This window comes from Podarcis gaigeae (assembly GCF_964106915.1).
Source record: "Podarcis gaigeae genome assembly, chromosome: 2".
Classification (NCBI taxonomy): Eukaryota; Metazoa; Chordata; class Lepidosauria; order Squamata; family Lacertidae; genus Podarcis; species Podarcis gaigeae.
The window spans coordinates 67,527,908-67,546,851 of record NC_139679.1 but is presented as its reverse complement, the minus strand read 5'-3'; the positions used below and the strand labels follow the sequence as shown (position 1 = coordinate 67,546,851).

At 43.6% G+C, this 18,944-nt stretch overlaps 2 protein-coding genes across 5 annotated transcripts; one reads left to right on the top strand and one right to left on the bottom strand.

The window, feature by feature from the left end:
* Positions 1-597: 597 nt before the first annotated feature.
* On the bottom strand, positions 598-6,408 carry THG1L (tRNA-histidine guanylyltransferase 1 like; the record flags this gene model as incomplete). Of its 4 annotated transcripts, none has more annotated exons than XM_083726231.1 (6): positions 598-884; positions 1,288-1,395; positions 2,117-2,205; positions 3,156-3,325; positions 4,550-4,726; positions 6,209-6,408. In XM_083726231.1, the coding sequence occupies 6 exons, from the start codon at positions 6,406-6,408 to the stop codon at positions 723-725; spliced, it is 906 nt and encodes a 301-aa protein (XP_083582357.1). In that variant the 3' UTR covers positions 598-722. The 4 variants fall into 4 exon arrangements, with proteins under 4 accessions (XP_083582357.1, XP_083582359.1, XP_083582360.1 ...); XM_083726233.1 differs by lacking the exon at positions 6,209-6,408 and adding an exon at positions 6,074-6,168; XM_083726234.1 differs by lacking the exon at positions 6,209-6,408 and adding an exon at positions 6,057-6,112.
* Positions 6,409-7,560: 1,152 nt separating this feature from the next.
* On the top strand, positions 7,561-18,684 carry SOX30 (SRY-box transcription factor 30; the record flags this gene model as incomplete). Its single annotated transcript, XM_083726214.1, has 5 exons — positions 7,561-8,539; positions 13,651-13,890; positions 14,617-14,853; positions 16,135-16,627; positions 18,227-18,684. 5 exons carry the CDS (start codon positions 7,561-7,563, stop codon positions 18,606-18,608), a joined length of 2,331 nt encoding a protein of 776 aa, XP_083582340.1. The 3' UTR covers positions 18,609-18,684.
* Positions 18,685-18,944: the final 260 nt, after the last annotated feature.

Here is an 18,944-nt window from a genome sequence, read left to right as displayed (position 1 = left end):
CACAATCCTCAACAGCAGGAACTCGATAGTTTCCCAGGCAGCAGAAAATTGAGAGCATGACCTACAAACATATCCTGTTGTGATGCCCCCCCTTATTCAATAAGTTTATTATTCCAGTTTGGTCACCCGAGACCTTCTCTAATAATCAGTAAAGCAGCAAGGAGAGAGTCCAAACAATAAATGTATGATTACGGAGGGAAATTATGTTTCCATAGCTTTCAAAAAAGCCATAACTAATTTACACTTGAGAGAAGACTTCCTAATTAGTTTCAGCCATTTGCCAGGGTATTTTGTTTATCACTCATATAATCCAGAGACATTAGCAACTAGGATAATTTGTAACTTGGCTCCCTGATGATAGAACTTAATTTGAAGCAGGAGTTTAAATGTTTTCAGTTTTAAATGGGCAGCTCAAAATCTCATGGGACTTGTACCAGTAGAGTGCCTTTGAGGGCCATAGCCTAAATTAAAGGCATTCCTTTTCAAGTAAAAAGTTTGTCAACCTGACAATGATATTATTGTAAGGCACCTCATAATTTTGATGGGAAAACATACACATCTATGAAACTATAAAAATGAATACAAGCACTACATGGCTTCTTAAGTGCACCACACAAGTTTACTGAAATATCCATTCTGGGCCAGTCACCTATCCGTCTCCCATGGTCCTTGCAGGAGTAAACTGTATGGAGTATTTCACACCAACATCCAGATGGCAAATGTCAGCTATCATCAGCTAGGATTTCAGGATACTGGTCCCAAAACTGATCCCCAATGATATCACAGTGCAAAGCAACTACTGTAGTCCTTGGCCGGGTCACTTCAACTTCCTTCTCTTCCGTTTCCTCTGGAATTTTAATTTTCTTTTTAATGGCTTGATTTACCTATAAAAACAAGTGACAGATTAATGTAGAATCGCAGAACTGAAGTAGGCTAGAAGGCAATTCTAGTTTCATTTCTTTTTTTAACTATAATATGAGACAACTCTCAAATTAGAATCATCACTAGTAAAGTTCTGGTCGTTCAGTGGCAGATGTGCTCCTATTGAACCTTCACTACTTAAAATTTGAGTGAAGTTACCAGAGGAATTATCCTTTTCACTGAAGACCAGAACATTTCTAGGCTTAAATCTTAAACAGTGGTAATGTTATAAAAGCAAGACACACCTGGAAAATCAGCACACGTATGACTGTCAAAACCACTTACCTCCCAAGTACAGTAAGTATTTTGTATAACAGTTTGTAAAATGCACTACACACAAATGGGTATCTGTCAAAATTATATTACCTTTTGCCACAGTAGAACAGTTCCTTTTCTATACAACAATGATTCGTTATTGTAGTTAATGCTGAACTGAGAAAATAAAATCTCATTCTTGTCACTTGCAACTGTTCCCTAAGGATAAAGAGAAAATATTTTTTTTCCTTATAAAAACACCACCACACAGGCATATGAAAACACTGACTCCTCTCCATCTAGATCTGAGCACTATATTTGGAGACAGGATGGATTATACACAACCCACCAGTCCCCTTTTCTGCTTGCATTTAGACAAACAGTTAATCCTTATTTGTTCCACCTGGTTTTTAAACTTTGACAAGTGTTATATTCATACTAATATGGAGATAGGAAGATAAAGCTATTGGATATAGTTTAAAAAAAATCTAACCCAGGGGTCAGCAACCTTTTTTCAGCCGTGGGTCGGTCCACCGTCCCTCAGACCATGTGGTGAGCCGAACGATATTTGTGGGGGTGGGGGAATGAACACATTCCTATGCCCCACAAATAACCCAGAGATGCATTTTAAATAAAAGGACACATTCTACTCATGTAAAAACACACTGATTCCTGGACTGTCTGCGGGCCGGACTGAGATGATTGGGCCGCATCCGGCCCCCAGGTAACCTATTCACTCTCTCTCACTCACTCACACACACACCCCCCCCACCCACTCTTGCACTATGATAACTGTGTCACTTACAAACCCCTTCAACCTCATCCAGACTCCCAATTCTCATTGCCCATAACACTTGTGTAATTTGAATGCCTGCACATTAAAACCTCAAGCATGAGTGAACATACTACTTAGCATAATCTTGAAAGAAGACTTTCATACCTGTAGTCGCTTTTGGGCTTGTACAGGTGTCAAGCCACCTCTCTGCACAAGAGTCCAAAATACTGTATTGTAGAGATTATTTATGTGGCCTGCAGGAATGAAATAACAAACATCAGACTACATTGGGAAGCACATTGAACAAGCTTTCTGCCACAGCAGTAGTTACTGAAGGACTTGTATACTATTATATGAATATTAAAAAAAATCCTTAGAATATTAAAAAAAATCCTTAGCACCTTAGAGACCAGCTAAGTTTGTCATTGGTATGAGCTTTTGTGTGCATGCACACTACGGCAGACCAACACGGCTACCTACCTGTAACTATTATATGAACATGATATTGTAAAAATAGCAGTAGTCTTTTTATCTAAATCCAGTATTTTGGTTCAGTATTTATCAGTGTTTTATATATTATTACCCTACCAACGGTTCCTGTGACATGTTTTTAAAATAAAAATTTCCTGCTATGCAGGTTTTTTGTCACATCAAACATGAGGGTTTCTGTAGACCATCCAGCCAATCTAAAACTACTGCTATCCATTTCATGGAAACACTACTCAGTCAGGTAGCCAGATAATTGGTGGGGGAAGGTGGGGTGGAAGAAAACATGCAAGTAAATTGCTGTGTGCAGTGAAGGGAGAACAACAACATGGGTTGCTGTGATTGTCCATCTTATTTGTCGCGCCTTTTACATTCATTGACTAGACTTCTGAAGGCAGCAGCAGGGTTCCCATCATACTACAGAATTGAATATAATACTGTTTGCATTTCTCATGGTGTTGTTGGGATGCAGGGGGGAAAGGACATGAAAGCAATGCCTCTCCCATCGTGGCATAAAACTGGAACCTCTCTAAGGTTTTAACTTTCTCCATATGTGTAAGAACTAAAGTCTTGGAATATCCCAGCTGAAGGATAACTTTCTGTAACTACAGGCAATACTGACCAACAATCATAAACCCATGCAAACAAACAAACAAACAAACAATCAAACACAAAAACCTGATGGTGGAGGTTTCTCATGTGCGTAAGAGATGCTTACAATCAGCTTGTCGCCAACTAAGATAGTCCTTTAAATTCTGGTCACTAGGATATAACACAACACGCCCATCAAATCCTGGTGGATACAAAAGAGGCTGGTCCTTAAAGTAATCTTTCCAATAGAAAACGTAGCTGGAGGCAAACTGGGAGACCACATGAGTCATGAACTTACTTGTAAACAGAAAATAAAAAGGAAGTGAAAGTTAATAACATCAGTACTACAACACTGACAAATAAATAAACACTTGAGTACTCTATGTAATGCAAAAATGCATTTGACTCAATGGCCCTGTTCACGCATCATCAAAACTCATGGCTAATACTTTACCATGATCATGCCCAAGAGAGCACCTTCTTTCTTCCCGGTTTGTGCACAAAGAAAACAAAACACAATCCCTGGCTAAGCATTACATCCAACCCATGGATCATGGCTTGTTCTCTTCTGACAAACCATAACCGGTAAGCCAAAAATAAACCTTGGCTATACTTCAGTTTGCTTGGGAATAAAAGAAACCTTTATCCCTGGTTCAGATACAAAACCTAAAACACAGAAATCATGGTTTGTTTCCTCCCAGCACTAGCAGGAAGCAGTAAAACAGACTAAAAGGCACATTTACAGTAAACCATTAATGGCTGAATGTTTCAGAGTTTTCCAGATCTGTATGATTCACTCCTACATTTTCCAAGTCCAGGAGGTTGAGAGCATCGCATGCATATGAAAACTGGATAACAGAAAATGAAGATTCTATGAATTTTGCCATTTGCGGGCTGAACTATCATACATAATAGTGCTCAGTCAACTCTCAGGACTGGATGGCTGATTGTATCAATGAGATCATGACATAGAATGAAAACCGCAGTATGCTGTCATTCTTAAAGCATATCATATGCTAATAACAGCAGCTGATGACCACCTACTAAGCCAAATGGAAAGACTATACCAATGAAAATGTGCAAATTGAAGCTTATCTGTATACATTCCTTGTTACTTGCTCTCCTACCTTGTGAACTGAATACCCCACCAAAACCCTTCCACCTCCCAATTTGGTTGCATTTCTTTTGTTTTCTGCAATTATTACTGCAAGAACATGAAAGGAGGCCATTACCAAATCTATGAAAAGCAACGCATGTTGCATGCATACAACAGCTGTCAAATTTTTATATTTCAGATGAAAATGAATTTTAAGCAAAATAAATAGTACACCCCTTGCCTTTACACAGCACTTATTAAAAAGCTGCCATTTTTTACCAAATCAGAATTGTTATGAATTATTGTCTGCATAACTATATAATAAAATTAAACAAACTGGTTATATTTAAAACATATTGTATGAAGAGTAGATATGCAAATATTGGGTTGGGATGGGAGGAGAGAGAAGCTCTAAAACCAGTTACCTTGCTCTTCTCTTAAACCAGTTGCTTTTCTTTTTGAAAACAAAGCTGTATTCATCACTTTGTCCATAGGCAATGACAATATCCTCTAATTCTTGCATTACTGTCTGTGCAGACTTGTTCATCAAGTTAAGAGCGCGATCATCATTAGGCTTCTTAAAACCATGTTGCTCGGCAAAGCTTCAAAAAGGGAAAAATACAAATAAATGAAATTTGTCAAAGTTATTAAAGTGGTTATTAGCGTGTTTTTATTTTTTAATTTTGGACTGGATCCCATATGCATGCTATTATGTTTTAGTTGCAATACTAATTTATAATTTTTTAAAAACAGCAGATTTTTGTAACTTCTTCACATTTTTGCCAAATGGAAGGTAAATGTTAAGTTGTGGGTGAACATATCAGACGACACAGCAAATCTTCAAACAGCTCTTGTTTATTCATAGGCCACAACAGAACTGAACTAAAGGGTTCAGCCAGCCTGCTTATATAGAGCTCCACTACAACGCAACTGTAACCACTTTCTGTAACAATCCAATCACTGAATGTCACTTTCAATCCCTTATTTGCATATGTGGATCTAAGTGAAAACTATCTACAGTATCCCCCTGCTGGCCCAGCGTGAGAACTTCAGTATATAACAGTAAAACTACTTCCACTGAGGCACTACTAAGAATCCTAGCTGTAACTCATATAGCTCAGTGTCTTTTTAAGCAGGATGAAAACCTTCCATTCCTCCTTTCCTTATTCAGAAGCAGCAGGACAATTACAGCTTTTCAAATATTCATGACAATACTGGTTGTTATCTGTTCTACCAATAGGGGATGGCTGGAAGTGAGTTTTGTGAGTTGCAAGATGTGAAACAGATAGGTGGATGCAATACGGGAGGGGTGGCCCACGAACTCCCTGCATATTGTATTCTTTTCAGCACCTGCTGAACACAATCTTTTTCAGACAAGCCTACCTAGATGCTTAGGAAGGTTGCATGAGTTTTAATTTGTCTTAAGTCTATTCTAATGCAGTTTTAACTTTCTCACCAATATGGGTGGGGTATAAATAAATAAAAATTATTATTATTAGAAACATCAGTGTTTTAAATTATGGTTGTAAACTTTTTAGTGCCTTTTTATTGCTTTTTTTTGGTAAAGTGCTCTGATGGGTTTTCCCTACCATCAAGTGGTGTATACATTTTATGAACTTAGCTTCATAAAATTTATGCACCACTTGATTGTGGGGAGTAAAAAACCGTGCTTAAGAGGAAGGTACGTTTGGCAAACCCTCATCGTAATCAACTCCCGCAGGGAAACTTACGTCCCCCCTGTGGAAGGACGTGTGGATGCAGAATTTTTACGAAATAAAAAGATGCGCACACTCCCAGCGGAGAAATCCTCCCAAACCAAAGCTTCCCACTGTGGTCTTCAGATTACGACCACTGGCCGTCTTGGCTAAGGAGCTGTGTCCCATGGATGCTGCCCCGCCCGCAATCCGCCTCTGGGTGGAGCCCTCCCGATACCCAAGGGCAGCTCCTACCCTGAAATCCGACCACCGGTTCTCTATCCTTGCACGATGCCCATAACCTCTCCACCCCTCCCTCTTCCCGCCACCATTGGCTGAGCCGTCGCCAGCGGCAACCAAGCTGCCGCCAATCGCTGAAGCGGGGCTTACCGGTGGAAGCCGCGGCCGTCCAACCGGACCACGACCCAGCAGTTGGGCAAGCACGTGGCCTCGTCTTCGAAACCCCGCACGTATTCGAACTTGCTCTTCGCCATGGCGACGCGGCCGCAGCTCAGCCGCGCGCGCAGACCGAGGGAGGCGGCGGCGGCAGCAGGCGGAAGAACGCCACCAAGCCTAGGCAGCGCCAGCATCGGCGGAAGCTGCGTTGCGCGATCCCGGAAGGCTGGCGCGCGCACACACACAAACACTCCCCCCGTCCTCCACTCTAGCCGCTAGTCTCTATGACGCCGCAAGGTCTTTCGGGATTGCAGCTCCCTAACCGCATTAGCCTCCTCGCAGTGCCGGGCGCAAAAAGCCTCGCAGCAGAGTAGACGGGATAAATGCAGAGCGAACCGAGGCTGAAAGCCACGCCCTCCAGTCTCGATGCCGCCCATCCTGGATGTGCGTAGGCTGCTGTGGGGCGTTTAATGGGGGCGGGGGAGGAAAGGAGGCCCTCGCGCCGTGTGTGTTATGTGCGCGCGCGCCTGCCTTTTCTCAACCCGGTGCCGGGGGACTACAATTCCCATCATCCCTGGCCACTGGCCAAGCCTGCCGGGGCTGATAGGAATTGTAGTCCCGCGACGCCGGGTTGAGGAAAGGCGGGCGAACGTGCCTAATGGGGATTCTGACAGTGTTGTTTCGGGCCTCCATTAATCCAGTTCCCTCTGCCCGTTGAACGCGCATCCTCCCTTCCCACGGTCAGGTGCAACACGCGTCGCACCGTGCAGGGGTAACCCGTCCCGCACTCCTTTTAAGTTTTATCCTCGCCGTGGTCGTCTCCATCCTCCCAACCCCGACGCTGGGTTTGAAAAGAAGGAATCCCGTAGACGAGGGGAAATGAGCTGGTGCTTGTCAAGGAAGGAGGCGACGCGCTGAAAGCGCACGGGCTGAGGGAACGGTAGCTGTTGGCGAAAGGGAACGTTGGGGGCGAGGGAGCCGGCGCGCGCCGCCGCCAAACGAAGCCCTTTCAAAAAAGCGGGCAAGGCGCGTGGGTTCGTCCCGGGGTCTCCATGGCGACCTCATTGTTACGCGGCCCCCGGGGTCGCCCTGGCGACACCAGCGCGGGGAAAGTGCGGGAGGCACGTGGAGCCAGCCCCGCGGCTGTTGCCATTTCCCGCCGGTGCCCCGAGGCGGCGCGAGGCTCCGGAGGGCGGGGTCCGAGCGCGGCGCGCGTGGCCCTGGCGGGAGGGGGAGCCGAGAACGTTTGCGAACCAACCGCAGGAAACAAACGGGCGGTCACAGAGGGCGGAGGCTGAGCTCACAATCCCCGCAACAATCCCTCTCCCCGGGGGGCGGGCTGCGGCATGGAAGAAGGGGCGCAGGGGGAAACCCCCCGAGAGCAGCACCGCCTCCTGCACCCCGCGGCTTGGCAGGGCGCTCCCCGGATGGACCACCTTCTCCTGCACCCTCTCTCGGGGCAGGGGGCCAGGGACCCGCACCTCCTGCTCTTCTCCCCCAAACAGGGGCCGCAGCACCCTCTGCTGCACCCCAAGCAAAATGCCCTGCGCAGGGAGCAGAAACCTCCACTGCCTGGGGAAGGGCTTGCCTATAAAGAGCAGCAGCACCTGTTGGAAGACCAGCCTTGCCTTGCCAGGCAGCTCTGCCAGCCTGGCCTCGGGTTGGAACCTGGGGTTTGCGAGAAGCTGGAAGAGGCGGTGGCGGAGGGAAATGGCCAGCAGAAGGTGCTGCAAGTGAAAGCGGAGGAGCGGGAGCAAGAGAACCAACTGCTCCCGACGGGCGGCAGCAACAAGAAAAAGAGAGGGGAGCACAGGGCGGCTGCCAGTCGTCGAGGAGGGAAGGAGGAGGGAAGCAGCGGCGCGAAAGGAGGGGGGGAAGTCAAAGTGGGGAAAGGAGAAGAGCCGGAGGAGATCAAGAAAGAGGTGAAGGTGGAAGAGAATTGTGATACCAAAGCCTTGGGGTCCGGAAAAGAAGGGGCCATCAAAACGGAACTGGTGGAGCCTCGCGAGGAAGCTTGCAAGGGGAGGGAAGAGTTGGCATCCAAGCCTCGCCCCTCCTCCAACGGCCCAGCTCATGTCAACAAAGATGCTGACTTGTCTCAGCCTCTGGGGACTCAGCATCCTCAAGAACTGAAGATTCCTGTCACACTCCATGCTGTCCCTCCTGGGGCTAGAATCCAGTTTCAAGGGCCACCTCCATCTGAGCTCATAAGAGTGACTAAAGTGCCAGTGGCACAAGTACCCCTTAAAATGCAGTCCTTGCTGGAGCCTTCAGTGAAAATAGAAACGAAAGATGTGCCTCTCACAGTGCTACCCTCAGATGCAGGTAGTAGATAGGTATAATAGTATTTGCCAAGTTGCCCTTTAGTCGCTATTTATGTACAAGTAAACACCGGGATAGAACTGTTCATACACATTAATCTGCACCACTATTCCAAACTTTAAAAAAAAATAAAAAATGAAGGGCCAGAAGGAAGATAGGGCTTCACTCACGTTCATGTAATTAACAACAGCTCACTGTATACTTTACTGGCTGTTGCAACCACCAAAGATTATGAAGATGGTCAATTATGCAAAGTCCCATCTACAATTTTTTAATATTTGCAGGAGCTTTCTATTGCGGAAGTATGCCACTGCCCTCTTTAATACATTGTAACCAGGGCACAGAGATTAACTGTGACCCACAGAAGAAACAACAAAGTGCTTCTTTCATGTGTGGCAGATTAAAGACTAACCTTTTTTGTGCCATCAGCATTCATAGACCAGTATCCACTTCATCGCCAGTTTATGCCACAATAAATCTGTTAGGCCTTGTTCTGACCCTCTTCCAAGGAGCCCAGGGCACTGTACAAACATCCACCTTTATTATCACTACATTACTGAAGTAGGCTTGGCTGAGACTGTTACCCATAAAGCATTCTTGAGCCTTTGGGCACATTAGGTACTTTGAAGGAGTATTGTGGGCACCAACACCTCTAGTTGCTTCCCCCCCCCCCTCCCAGTAGTCAGAAAGAAAGCACACACAGAGATTGTTTGGTTTTTCAAAAGGTTTGGTAAAAGTCAAATCCAGTTGAATTAAAATGAATCCTCTTGAATTTGCATGATTTTATGTGGGGTTCCACAAAAAAAAACCCCACCAAAAAAACCCCAACCCCACCTTATAGTGGTACACAACACAGTTTAAAAAAGAAAAAGCAGATCTGGTGCTTTCAGGTATCACAAACATCAATCAAAGCATGGCTACTCTTGATCTTTACACAGAATAAAAAACACCCCCAATAAATTACAGAATATGTCTGCAGACACAGGTGACTATGATTTGATTATGGTTTTGAAGAGATCCCTTGTATTACGAGGATCCAGAAATATCTGTGCCTAAGATCAGCGTCTTTGTGTCATGGCAGCTCTGGAAAGTACCAGATCCATGGTTCAGTCAACTGACACATGATGTGATACTGGTTCTGGGAAACACCTGTGAAAAATTCTGCAATTCCAAGGGGATCTGATTTACTGGCTCCAATGTGCACAGGCACATGTGTGCACCTCTCTCCTTATTCCCATGGCACCTGTTTCCCCTGGTTGATCCATTTTCTTCAGTCTCCCAGATAACTCCTCTTTCCCTCCTATGCTATGTACGTACTTTCTTCCCTTCACATTCTGTTAGCAGCTCAGGAGCTGATCTGAGTCTTGAAAAGTACATCGAGATGAAAGAGCAATGCCTTCCTTACCTCTTTCATTTTTCTGAGCCCGGAAATACAGGCAGAGAAGAAAGAAGAAGTAGAAAAGAGTGCCATCCTTTCAACTTCTTCCTTCAGCTCTATGTTCTTTTCAAGGGGGAGGGAAGTAACAAGCCTTGTGCCAACTCAGTGAAGGGACAGTGAGCAACGTAGAACTTGGAGGCTTTGCTCCCAACAAACTATGATTTGTAGCCAAGATTACCAGTTATGAATTGTTGTAGCAAAACAAATCTTGATCACTGGCTTGGGTGTTACTCTAAGCCAGATGTCATGGTTTGTTTCTGCTTAGTTCAAGTAAGTAGGAGGCAAACATGCTCAAAGTAAATTTATATTTAAAAAAATTCAATACTACCCTTCAAGAATAAAGTTTTCTCATCAGCCTCAAGGGCTGCCCCACATAGAATGTATTGCAATATTCCAGTCCGGTGAAATTACCCACCTTAGTGAAATTAATGGGGATACTTTTGAAATACTAGGGTTCAGAATTATCTCTTGAGTGACTTTCCAAAGTCAGACAGAAAGGTTGAGCAATTTAAGGCTTGCCAAGTTTAGATCTCACAAAAAAGCTTGCTATGTGATCTTGTGCATGTCTACATTAGTTTCGGTGAGATTTACTCTTCCAAGTATAAGGGTGCAAAGGATTGCAGCACCAGACAACTTTAAATTTAGGTCTCACCATTTCTAAGCTGTATCCCTTGAGTTCTGACCACAGAAACATCTGTAGTGGATATGTAATTCTTTTCATAGATTAATAGAAGTTGTTGATATGCATTCCAATCCTTAATACTTGTACTTTGAAATAATTCAGGAAGCTTAGATTCAGATGTATGAGTAAAGTTTAGTACCTTAGTGCCCAAAAACAACATTCTGCTTTTAGTACATATCTGTTTAAGCCAGTGGTTCTCAACCTCTGGGTCTGCAGATGTTGGACTGCACTCCCATCATCCCTGAGCTCTGGCCTTTCTAGCTAGGGGTGATGGGAGTTGTAGTCCAACAACATCTAGGGATCCACAGGTTGAGATAAAATGACTCGGGAACAGCTATTGGTTGAAGTGGTGCTCCTTCTGAATGGTTGATGTATGCCTGGGTGGACACCCACACCCCTTTCCTAGTGTAGGGATGTACCCTGGATTCAAATCAAACACTTCAAGCATGTAATCATAAGCTGTTTCACCTAGTTAGGGCTTTTCCTTCCAGCTCTGTGCTGCTGGTGTCAATGCCTGTATTGAGACTGGAGCATGGAGAAAACAAATTCCACACAATGTGTCCGATTGATGTCTGCTGCAGTAGCAGCAGAACTGTTAGGGAACTGCTCAGTATGGGGTTGAGCCAGGATATTTTGCCCCCTTCTGCCTGCTGATGCTCAAACCTTTTTCTCCTGCTTCCCAGCACCCTTTCCCAACTTGATGCCTTTCAGACATTTTGGACTACAACTCCAATAGCCATGCCACCTGGCCATGGGCATAGGCAGGACCTTTGTTGGGGGTGCAGAACCAACGTGATTGGTTGGTTAGTTAAGTATTTATATTGTTTTACTTGATGTGGGCAGCTGCCCCTCCCTTGGCTACACCCATGCACCTGGCTAATGGAAGGGATGATGGGAACTGGTAGTCCAAAATATATGGAACACACCATATTGGCAAAGTCTGCCCCACAGAGTGAGACACTGCTGCTGCTGCTGCTGCTGCTACTACTACTGCTGCTGTCAGTGTGCGTCCTGGCCTCTCCCCCTGGTTGTTTGTCAACTAGACTCTAGAGTGTCCCGTCCCCCCAGTGGGTCTTGAGTCCCTGTCCCCGTAAGGGTGTATGTGTATATGTGCATGTGCTCTTTGCAGATGAAATTGTGTGGGTGCCATGTTGTGTCTCGTCTCCTTCCTATTTATTTATTTTATTTATTATTTATTATTTATTTATGTGGCATAAATGTGGCATAAATTTAAAAAATAATAATAATCAAGAACAACAGCCCAATAACCCCACCCCCTACTCAATGTGTCATGTGCTAATAAATGAGTGGTGGGAGCATAACAGGATTTGAACTACTTCCTAGAAGAATGCTTGTGGACTGGCAGTAGCAAAGTAATTACTGACTGTGCCACTAGGGCTGATGAACTGGGGGCCCTGTAGTCTCATCTTGTGTGTGTGGTGATGGAGGTGTCTGCTAGATGGGTGTCCCACTCATTGACTCCCTGTGTGTCAGATGGGCAGTCTCTGATTGCTGGGTATTACCTGGGTTTTTCCTGTTCCCCTGTGTCCCCCCCCCCTTCCCTGAGCATGCTTTATATACCACTGAACACCACCCCAATCTCTGAGTAGTGCGAGATCCCGGGGCTCCAGGCACTTACCCAGGGTTCGGTTTCCTCAGAATGAGGGACAGTGGAGACCATGGTCTTTAGGATATATGGTTTATTTACACATATATACAACCTGAGCCTGTGTTGCAGGTGCTCACAGCATCTTGCTTCTCCCATAGCCACAGCCTTAGATTCCAGCACAAGTCAGACATGGCTGTGTGTCTCTCAGCTGCCCAGGCTGCTTCCAACACCTACCACTTACACACCTCCCTTGCTTTTGTCTTTCTAACTGCCAGACAGTTGAGGGAGGGAGGCCCACTCATTTCTGCTCTGGCACAGAGCCACTTCCTTTGTTACCTTAATGACCCATACTTGCGGGGCCATTATCAAGAAACATGTCTGGCTATTCCAGCAGCAACTGGATCCTTGTTGGATCCAGGAATTAGGAGGGACTCAGACATACAGTCTACTGCTCCCTCTCTGCAAAATCACAACAGATGCAGTGGCTGTTTTGGCAGTACTATATATATATGTGGAGCACAAAGACACCATCTCTAGTGTTCTTGGCAGTATGCAATACCTTCCTACACTCAAAAATGAAGATGATTTTGTTGATAAATCAATATTTGTTTTTCAAGTAAGCAAATATAACCATAGCCCTGTCTGGTTCTGAGGACTCTACCCCAAAACCTACTCCTCTCCAGCTCTACTTTACACTCTTCTTGAACTGGCTGGAATATGTCCTTGAACTCTGATAATGCCTCTAGTTTGTCTAGTTGATGGAAGGGGTGAGTGAGAGTGTGTAAAACTAGCCTAGTGGACAAAGGTAAAATTTACATTCATTGTTCCACCCTCTTTAGTCTTTGGCACTACCGACCCCTGACACATGGCCCTTGGAAGGGAATGTGGCTTTGTCTGAAAAAAGTTGCCACATCACAAATCACTTGTGAAGCTCCCTTCGATTTCAAGCACAGTTTGCCATGTGGTTTGAGAGAGTTGCTGTTACTCCTTTCCTGCTGTGATTTTGGAAATGTGTTTATAGCAGCTGAATTCTATTTTTATGGAGGCTTTTTTTTAAAAGTCCCATTACATTACAGTACTGTATCCCATTTAAAATATAGCACATGCACTGTCATTCTCTATTACTGTATTTCTTTTGGTATATTGCTGTTGGCCCCCTTGAGAGGACTTGATCCAGAAAGGTGTCTTATAAAAATTTAAGGAAAATAAGCCAAAAGCTCCTGTGGGCTTATGACAACGGTTTCATGGTTATTTGGAGCTTGGCCTTTATTTCTATAGTCTGCACTAAAGTAATGAGCCCAGAATCATTAGCAAACTCGTTGTTTTTAACTACAAACTTTGTATGGTACTTATACTGCCTACCCATCCATCTTTCTTTCCTGTAGGGATACCAGACACTCCATTTAGCAAAGACAGAGATGGCCATGTCAAGCGTCCCATGAATGCATTTATGGTGTGGGCAAGAATTCACCGGCCAGCCTTAGCCAAAGCTAACCCTGCTGCCAATAATGCGGAGATAAGCGTTCAGCTTGGATTGGAGTGGAACAAACTCACAGAAGAGCAAAAGAAACCTTATTATGATGAAGCTCAGAAGATTAAAGAAAAGCACAGAGAAGAATTCCCTGGTATAAAATAGGTTTTGGTTTTTTACATGTTTCTCAACATCTGATGGTCTTGATGGAGTGCTTTGTGTTATCCAGAAACAGGTTTATGAGTGGGAAAAGGTGGGGTTCAAGGACGATACTTGAAAGGAAATACAAAAAAACCCCACCACCATGTAGGAACCACGAGGCAGTATTCATTAAATCTTTTGTCACCACCACCCCTTCTATTCCCATAGTCCAGTGGTTTTTTTCAGGCTCTGAAAGTTTAAAAACCAGTTCAGAAGAGGGAGCTGCTTAAGGGGGCTGCACTCTGTAAGTTCATGTATGCATGAATGTTGCACATGTACATTTTTACAGCATCTGCCATTGACGTTAAGTATTTAAACTGAGTACAATAGCAGATTTATTATAGCAAATGCTACTGGGCCAAGTTCAAGGTGTTGCCATTAGTATATAAAGCCCTTAACAGGATGGGACCAGTTTACTTGCAAGATCACTTTACCCTATATATGCTGAATTGACAGTTTCCACCAGTGGAACTGGCACTGTTACAGGTGCAACATAATACTTGTTCTGTAGTTATAAGAAATTGATCTTTTGATCCAGACTTTGGAACTCCCTGCTTATTAACATCAGGCAGGTGCTTTCACTGTACTCTTTTTGGTGTCCTTTGTTATTACATTAATCAGTTTTGAAATAAAATAACCCATTATATTTCAGTGAGCCTACTCTTTTATATTCCCACAGGTTGGGTTTACCAGCCACGACCTGGCAAAAGGAAGCGGTTCCCCTTGACAGTCTCCACAGTATTCTCTGGCACTACTCAGAATATCATTGCTACCAGCCCAATGACAGCCTCCACTGTCTTTACTGGGACATCTCAGAATATTATTACTACAAATCCAACTACCATTTACCCTTTCCGATCTCCCACCTACTCTGTGGTCATACCCAGCGTACAGAACAGCATTGGACACCCAGTCTGTGAGTTCATTCCAATAGTTTATGTGAGTTCATTATATGATAGGAACTACAAAAACCCAATGTCTGTATTCTTGTTGAGAGTATGATTATGTAGGATTATGCAGGAATATTTGATGATGAGATGTGCCATAGTTTTGCAGTAGCCTTATTAATTCATTTCCAAATTAGATTAGTGAAGTACAGAATGTTTTGTTTATATGCTTGTTTATTTGTTTTAATCATTCTCAAAGCAAAGTTGGGTCATTATTCTTACTAGCAAAACGTCTGTTAAATCTGATGAGAGAAGCAAAAGCGATTCAGTTTTCTTCTGCCTCACCACTCTCCACCCTCTCATATATCATTGACTTAATGAAGAGTAAGACACCAGGGCATTCTCACTTTTCTAAATCTAGTCCTGCCCCATGTTTCCCCAAAATGAACATGGCTTGAAAGTCTTGAGGAAGGGGTAAGGAACCTTCATCACCACTACCACACTGAAGGTCTTTCAGGTTCTGTGTTTCCTCCTTCCCTCCTGAGCCCACTTCCCAGTTTTCAGAGGCTGCCTTAGAAATATATTGCCGCTTCCCAACACTCTGAAGTTGACTTCAGGAGGGAAAGAAGAAGCATTATATCCCATTCCCTATGCTCAGTTATGCCAGTGTCTGGAATGAGAATCAGATTTTTCACCCTTTCAGCTATATCACATATTGCAACTGTTTCCTTTGGGGTTTTTTTAGAACTCCCTGGGAACTATTAGAAACCAAGCTAGTCCCTGTCTGCACAGCCCTGTTTGGAGGTCGTTTCCTTGGTCCCGCGAGACACTGTTAGGGGAGAAAATGTTGGGGACTTGATTTTATATAAAAGATTCAGTTTTATGCTGATAGGGAATTGAGAGACTTGCCAAAAAGTGCCTGGAAAGTCTTTGCCTTACATGTTCAATGATAGCACACTGCATACTGGGCATCATTGTGAGGGAAACTTGTAGGAGATTTATAAAGAAAAGACATTTTAAAAAAAGATTAACAATCTAAATATTGAATGTCTTTTTTAATGTTGCTGATTCATGAAATTGCATCCATAGATGTCTTTGGTTATGAAACTGCAGTAGGTTATGCTAGGGTTGCCATATTTCAAAAAGTGAAGATTCAGACATATGGCAACCATAGGTTATGCTATATTAAAGAAAAGCTTAAAAATGATGAGGGATGATTCAGTGCTATTACATGGATCATTCTTTCTATAATCACATAGTATAATATTTATAACATAGTGTTAATGGCTAATACTTTCTCTTCTCCAAAGGTGAAGCCCCTTCTACTATCCAGCTGCCAGGTCCTTCTGCTCAGCATCCAGGCCCTATTACGCTGTTCCAGCCAAATGTAGGAAGCACAGCCCCACTGGCTGCCTCAACGGCAAATCTGCCAATTCGTCCAGTGCTTCAACCTCAGCGTTTTGCTGCACCTTCACCTACAGAAGCTCACCGTGTTTCTTCAGGAACAAATTGCTCTATAAAGAGACCAACCCAGATTTCTATCGAAAGCGCAAGCAGGAACCCAAATAATACAAGCACCACACATTCCAGATACAGTGTCTCAAATAGTCAACCCCCTAAGGAGTACTCAGGTGTTTCTTCTTGTTCTAGAAATGGACCCATTCCTCAAGCTCCTCCCATCCCCCATCCACACGTTTATCAACCTCCTCCCATCGGTCATCCAGCCACCCTGTTCGGAGCTCCTCCTCGATTTTCATTTCATCATCCTTACTTTTTACCTGGGCCCCATTATTTCCCATCAAGGTAATGCAGCTATTTATTTGTGTCCTGCAGTAAAGGTGCATATGTAGTCAGACAACCATGGAAGGATTTGCAGATTTGCAAGGAAAAGATTGAAAAGAACCTGTGTGAATTTCCATGTACAGTCATACCTTGAAGTCAAACGAAATCCATTCCGGAAGTCCATTCAACTTCCAAAATGTTTGGAAACCACAGCACGGCTTCTGATTGGCTGCAGGAAGCTCCTGCAGCCAGTCGGAAGCCATGGAAGCCCTGTTGAACATTCGGCTTCCAAAAATAGTTTGCAAACCGGAACAGTCACTTCTGGGTTTGAAACGTTCAAGAGCCAAAATGTTTGAGAACTAAGCTGTCCGGTTTCCAAGGTACAACTGTATACTCTTCCTTTCTGTCCACCCTTTTTTCCTCTTTCCTCACACATTTATCCTCTTCATTTCATTCCACTGAAACATTTCTCATCATACTTTGCAGTGACCAAAGGGCTTTTTTTATAAGGGTTTCTTTCTCATTCTTGCTTTTTAAATTTGATCTGTGACCTTGACCTTGTTATTTAAACTTTTCTCCTCAACTCACTTTCCTCCTTTGAAAGGAGAACCTCTCATTCGGGTTCTCTTGACTCTTTGGTCATCTCCAGATGACCTGTTTAATGAGCATTCAGCCTGATATGTTTGTGGGGAAATTAGACAATGTTGCATCAAACAAGTGTTATTGCAGAAGCTCCAGTCCCTTTTCATGTCACTTTCCTTATCACAAAAGGCCATCATGTTCTGCAACAGTTGGTATTCACCCATGTTTATATCAGTTTAGAAGACCTTGCTCAATGAGCCACAGGCTAAAAGCTAGGCTGATGGTTATGAAGTAGGAAGCTTTTTTTAAGTGGTGGCATGGATACTGTGTAATGTTCTTACTGAGGTGGTTTATCAGTCCTGCCGCTTGCTAGTATATCTGTTTGTTTGTTTGTTTGTTTGTTTGTTTCAAAAAGCTTCTAGTTAAATTGAGTATTTTGCAAAGATGTTTATTTCGATGTAGTCTTCAGTTTTACTTCACTTTTATACTGATGGTTTGTTTGCTAATTTTATGTTATGAAGTGTGGTAGAGGTGTTATGAGGTGTGCTATAGGTCAAAAGTTGGAATCATTCATCACAAAAAAACAGGTCTGCATTAAGAGTTATGGGATGTATGTGGCTACATGGTCCTGCCCCTGGTTTCTGAACTGGACCAGATGATCTTCTGGACCAGAAAAGGGGAACATATGGTCTTCCAGGTGCTGTTGGGCTCCAACTCCCATCATGTGTAACCACTGGACCTTGTTGGTTCAGATTGATGGGAGTTGGAGTCCAACAGTAGCTGGAAGGGTACAAGTTACCCACCCTGTTCTTGTTGTATCTTCTAAATTAGTTATTCTGCATAATGCACTATGGGCACACATCTTGGCTTTTTGAAACACGGCCATATTATTGTATTCTATTTACAATTGTGTCCCATGACTGAGGTAATCCCTTTATTATGGTAACTGGTTTCCAGATTTGAATACAAACAAGCTATAATATATCATTCAGTTTTATGGTAAAAGCCGTGATGCAACTCATCTTTGTCTTGCTGCAGCACATGTCCATACAGTCGCCCACCGTTTGGCTACGGAAACTTCCCCAGCTCCATGCCTGAATGTCTTGGCTTTTATGAAGACCAGTATCAAAAACATGAGGCGATGTTTTCTGCTCTGAACAGAGACTATCCTTTTAGAGAGTATCCTGATGAGCATACGCATAGCGAAGACTCCCGTAGCTGCGAGAGCTTGGAAGGGACATCCTATTACAGCAGCCACAGTCAAACTGAAGAAGAATACTTAAATCCTATGCCACAGCTGGACATTGGGGCCCTTGAGAATGTTTTTACTGCAACCCCATCTACACCCTCTAGTGTACAGCAAGTCAATGTGACTGATAGTGATGATGAGGAAGAAGGAAAGGTGTTAAGAGATTTGTAATTTTAAAAACCCAAATGATAGTATCCAGCATAATTTTTTAAAACATGAAATAAAACATGTTGGTCATATAACACTATTTTAGTGAGTGTGGTCAAGAAGACATAATTGATTCAGGTTTTTGAATTGTTATGATACATTGGAGGTTTTTCAGGGCATTGTACCATTGCAGGAGTTGTACCTTAATACACCTGATTTCATATACTTTACCTGGTCAGGGCAGGTCTTAAGACTGAGCTGTTTGTATTATATGTTTGTGCACCACCTTTCTGTCAAACAGTGGGTAGCACTTCCAAAACCTGACTGATGCACTTTATTGATACTGCACTGACACAGCAG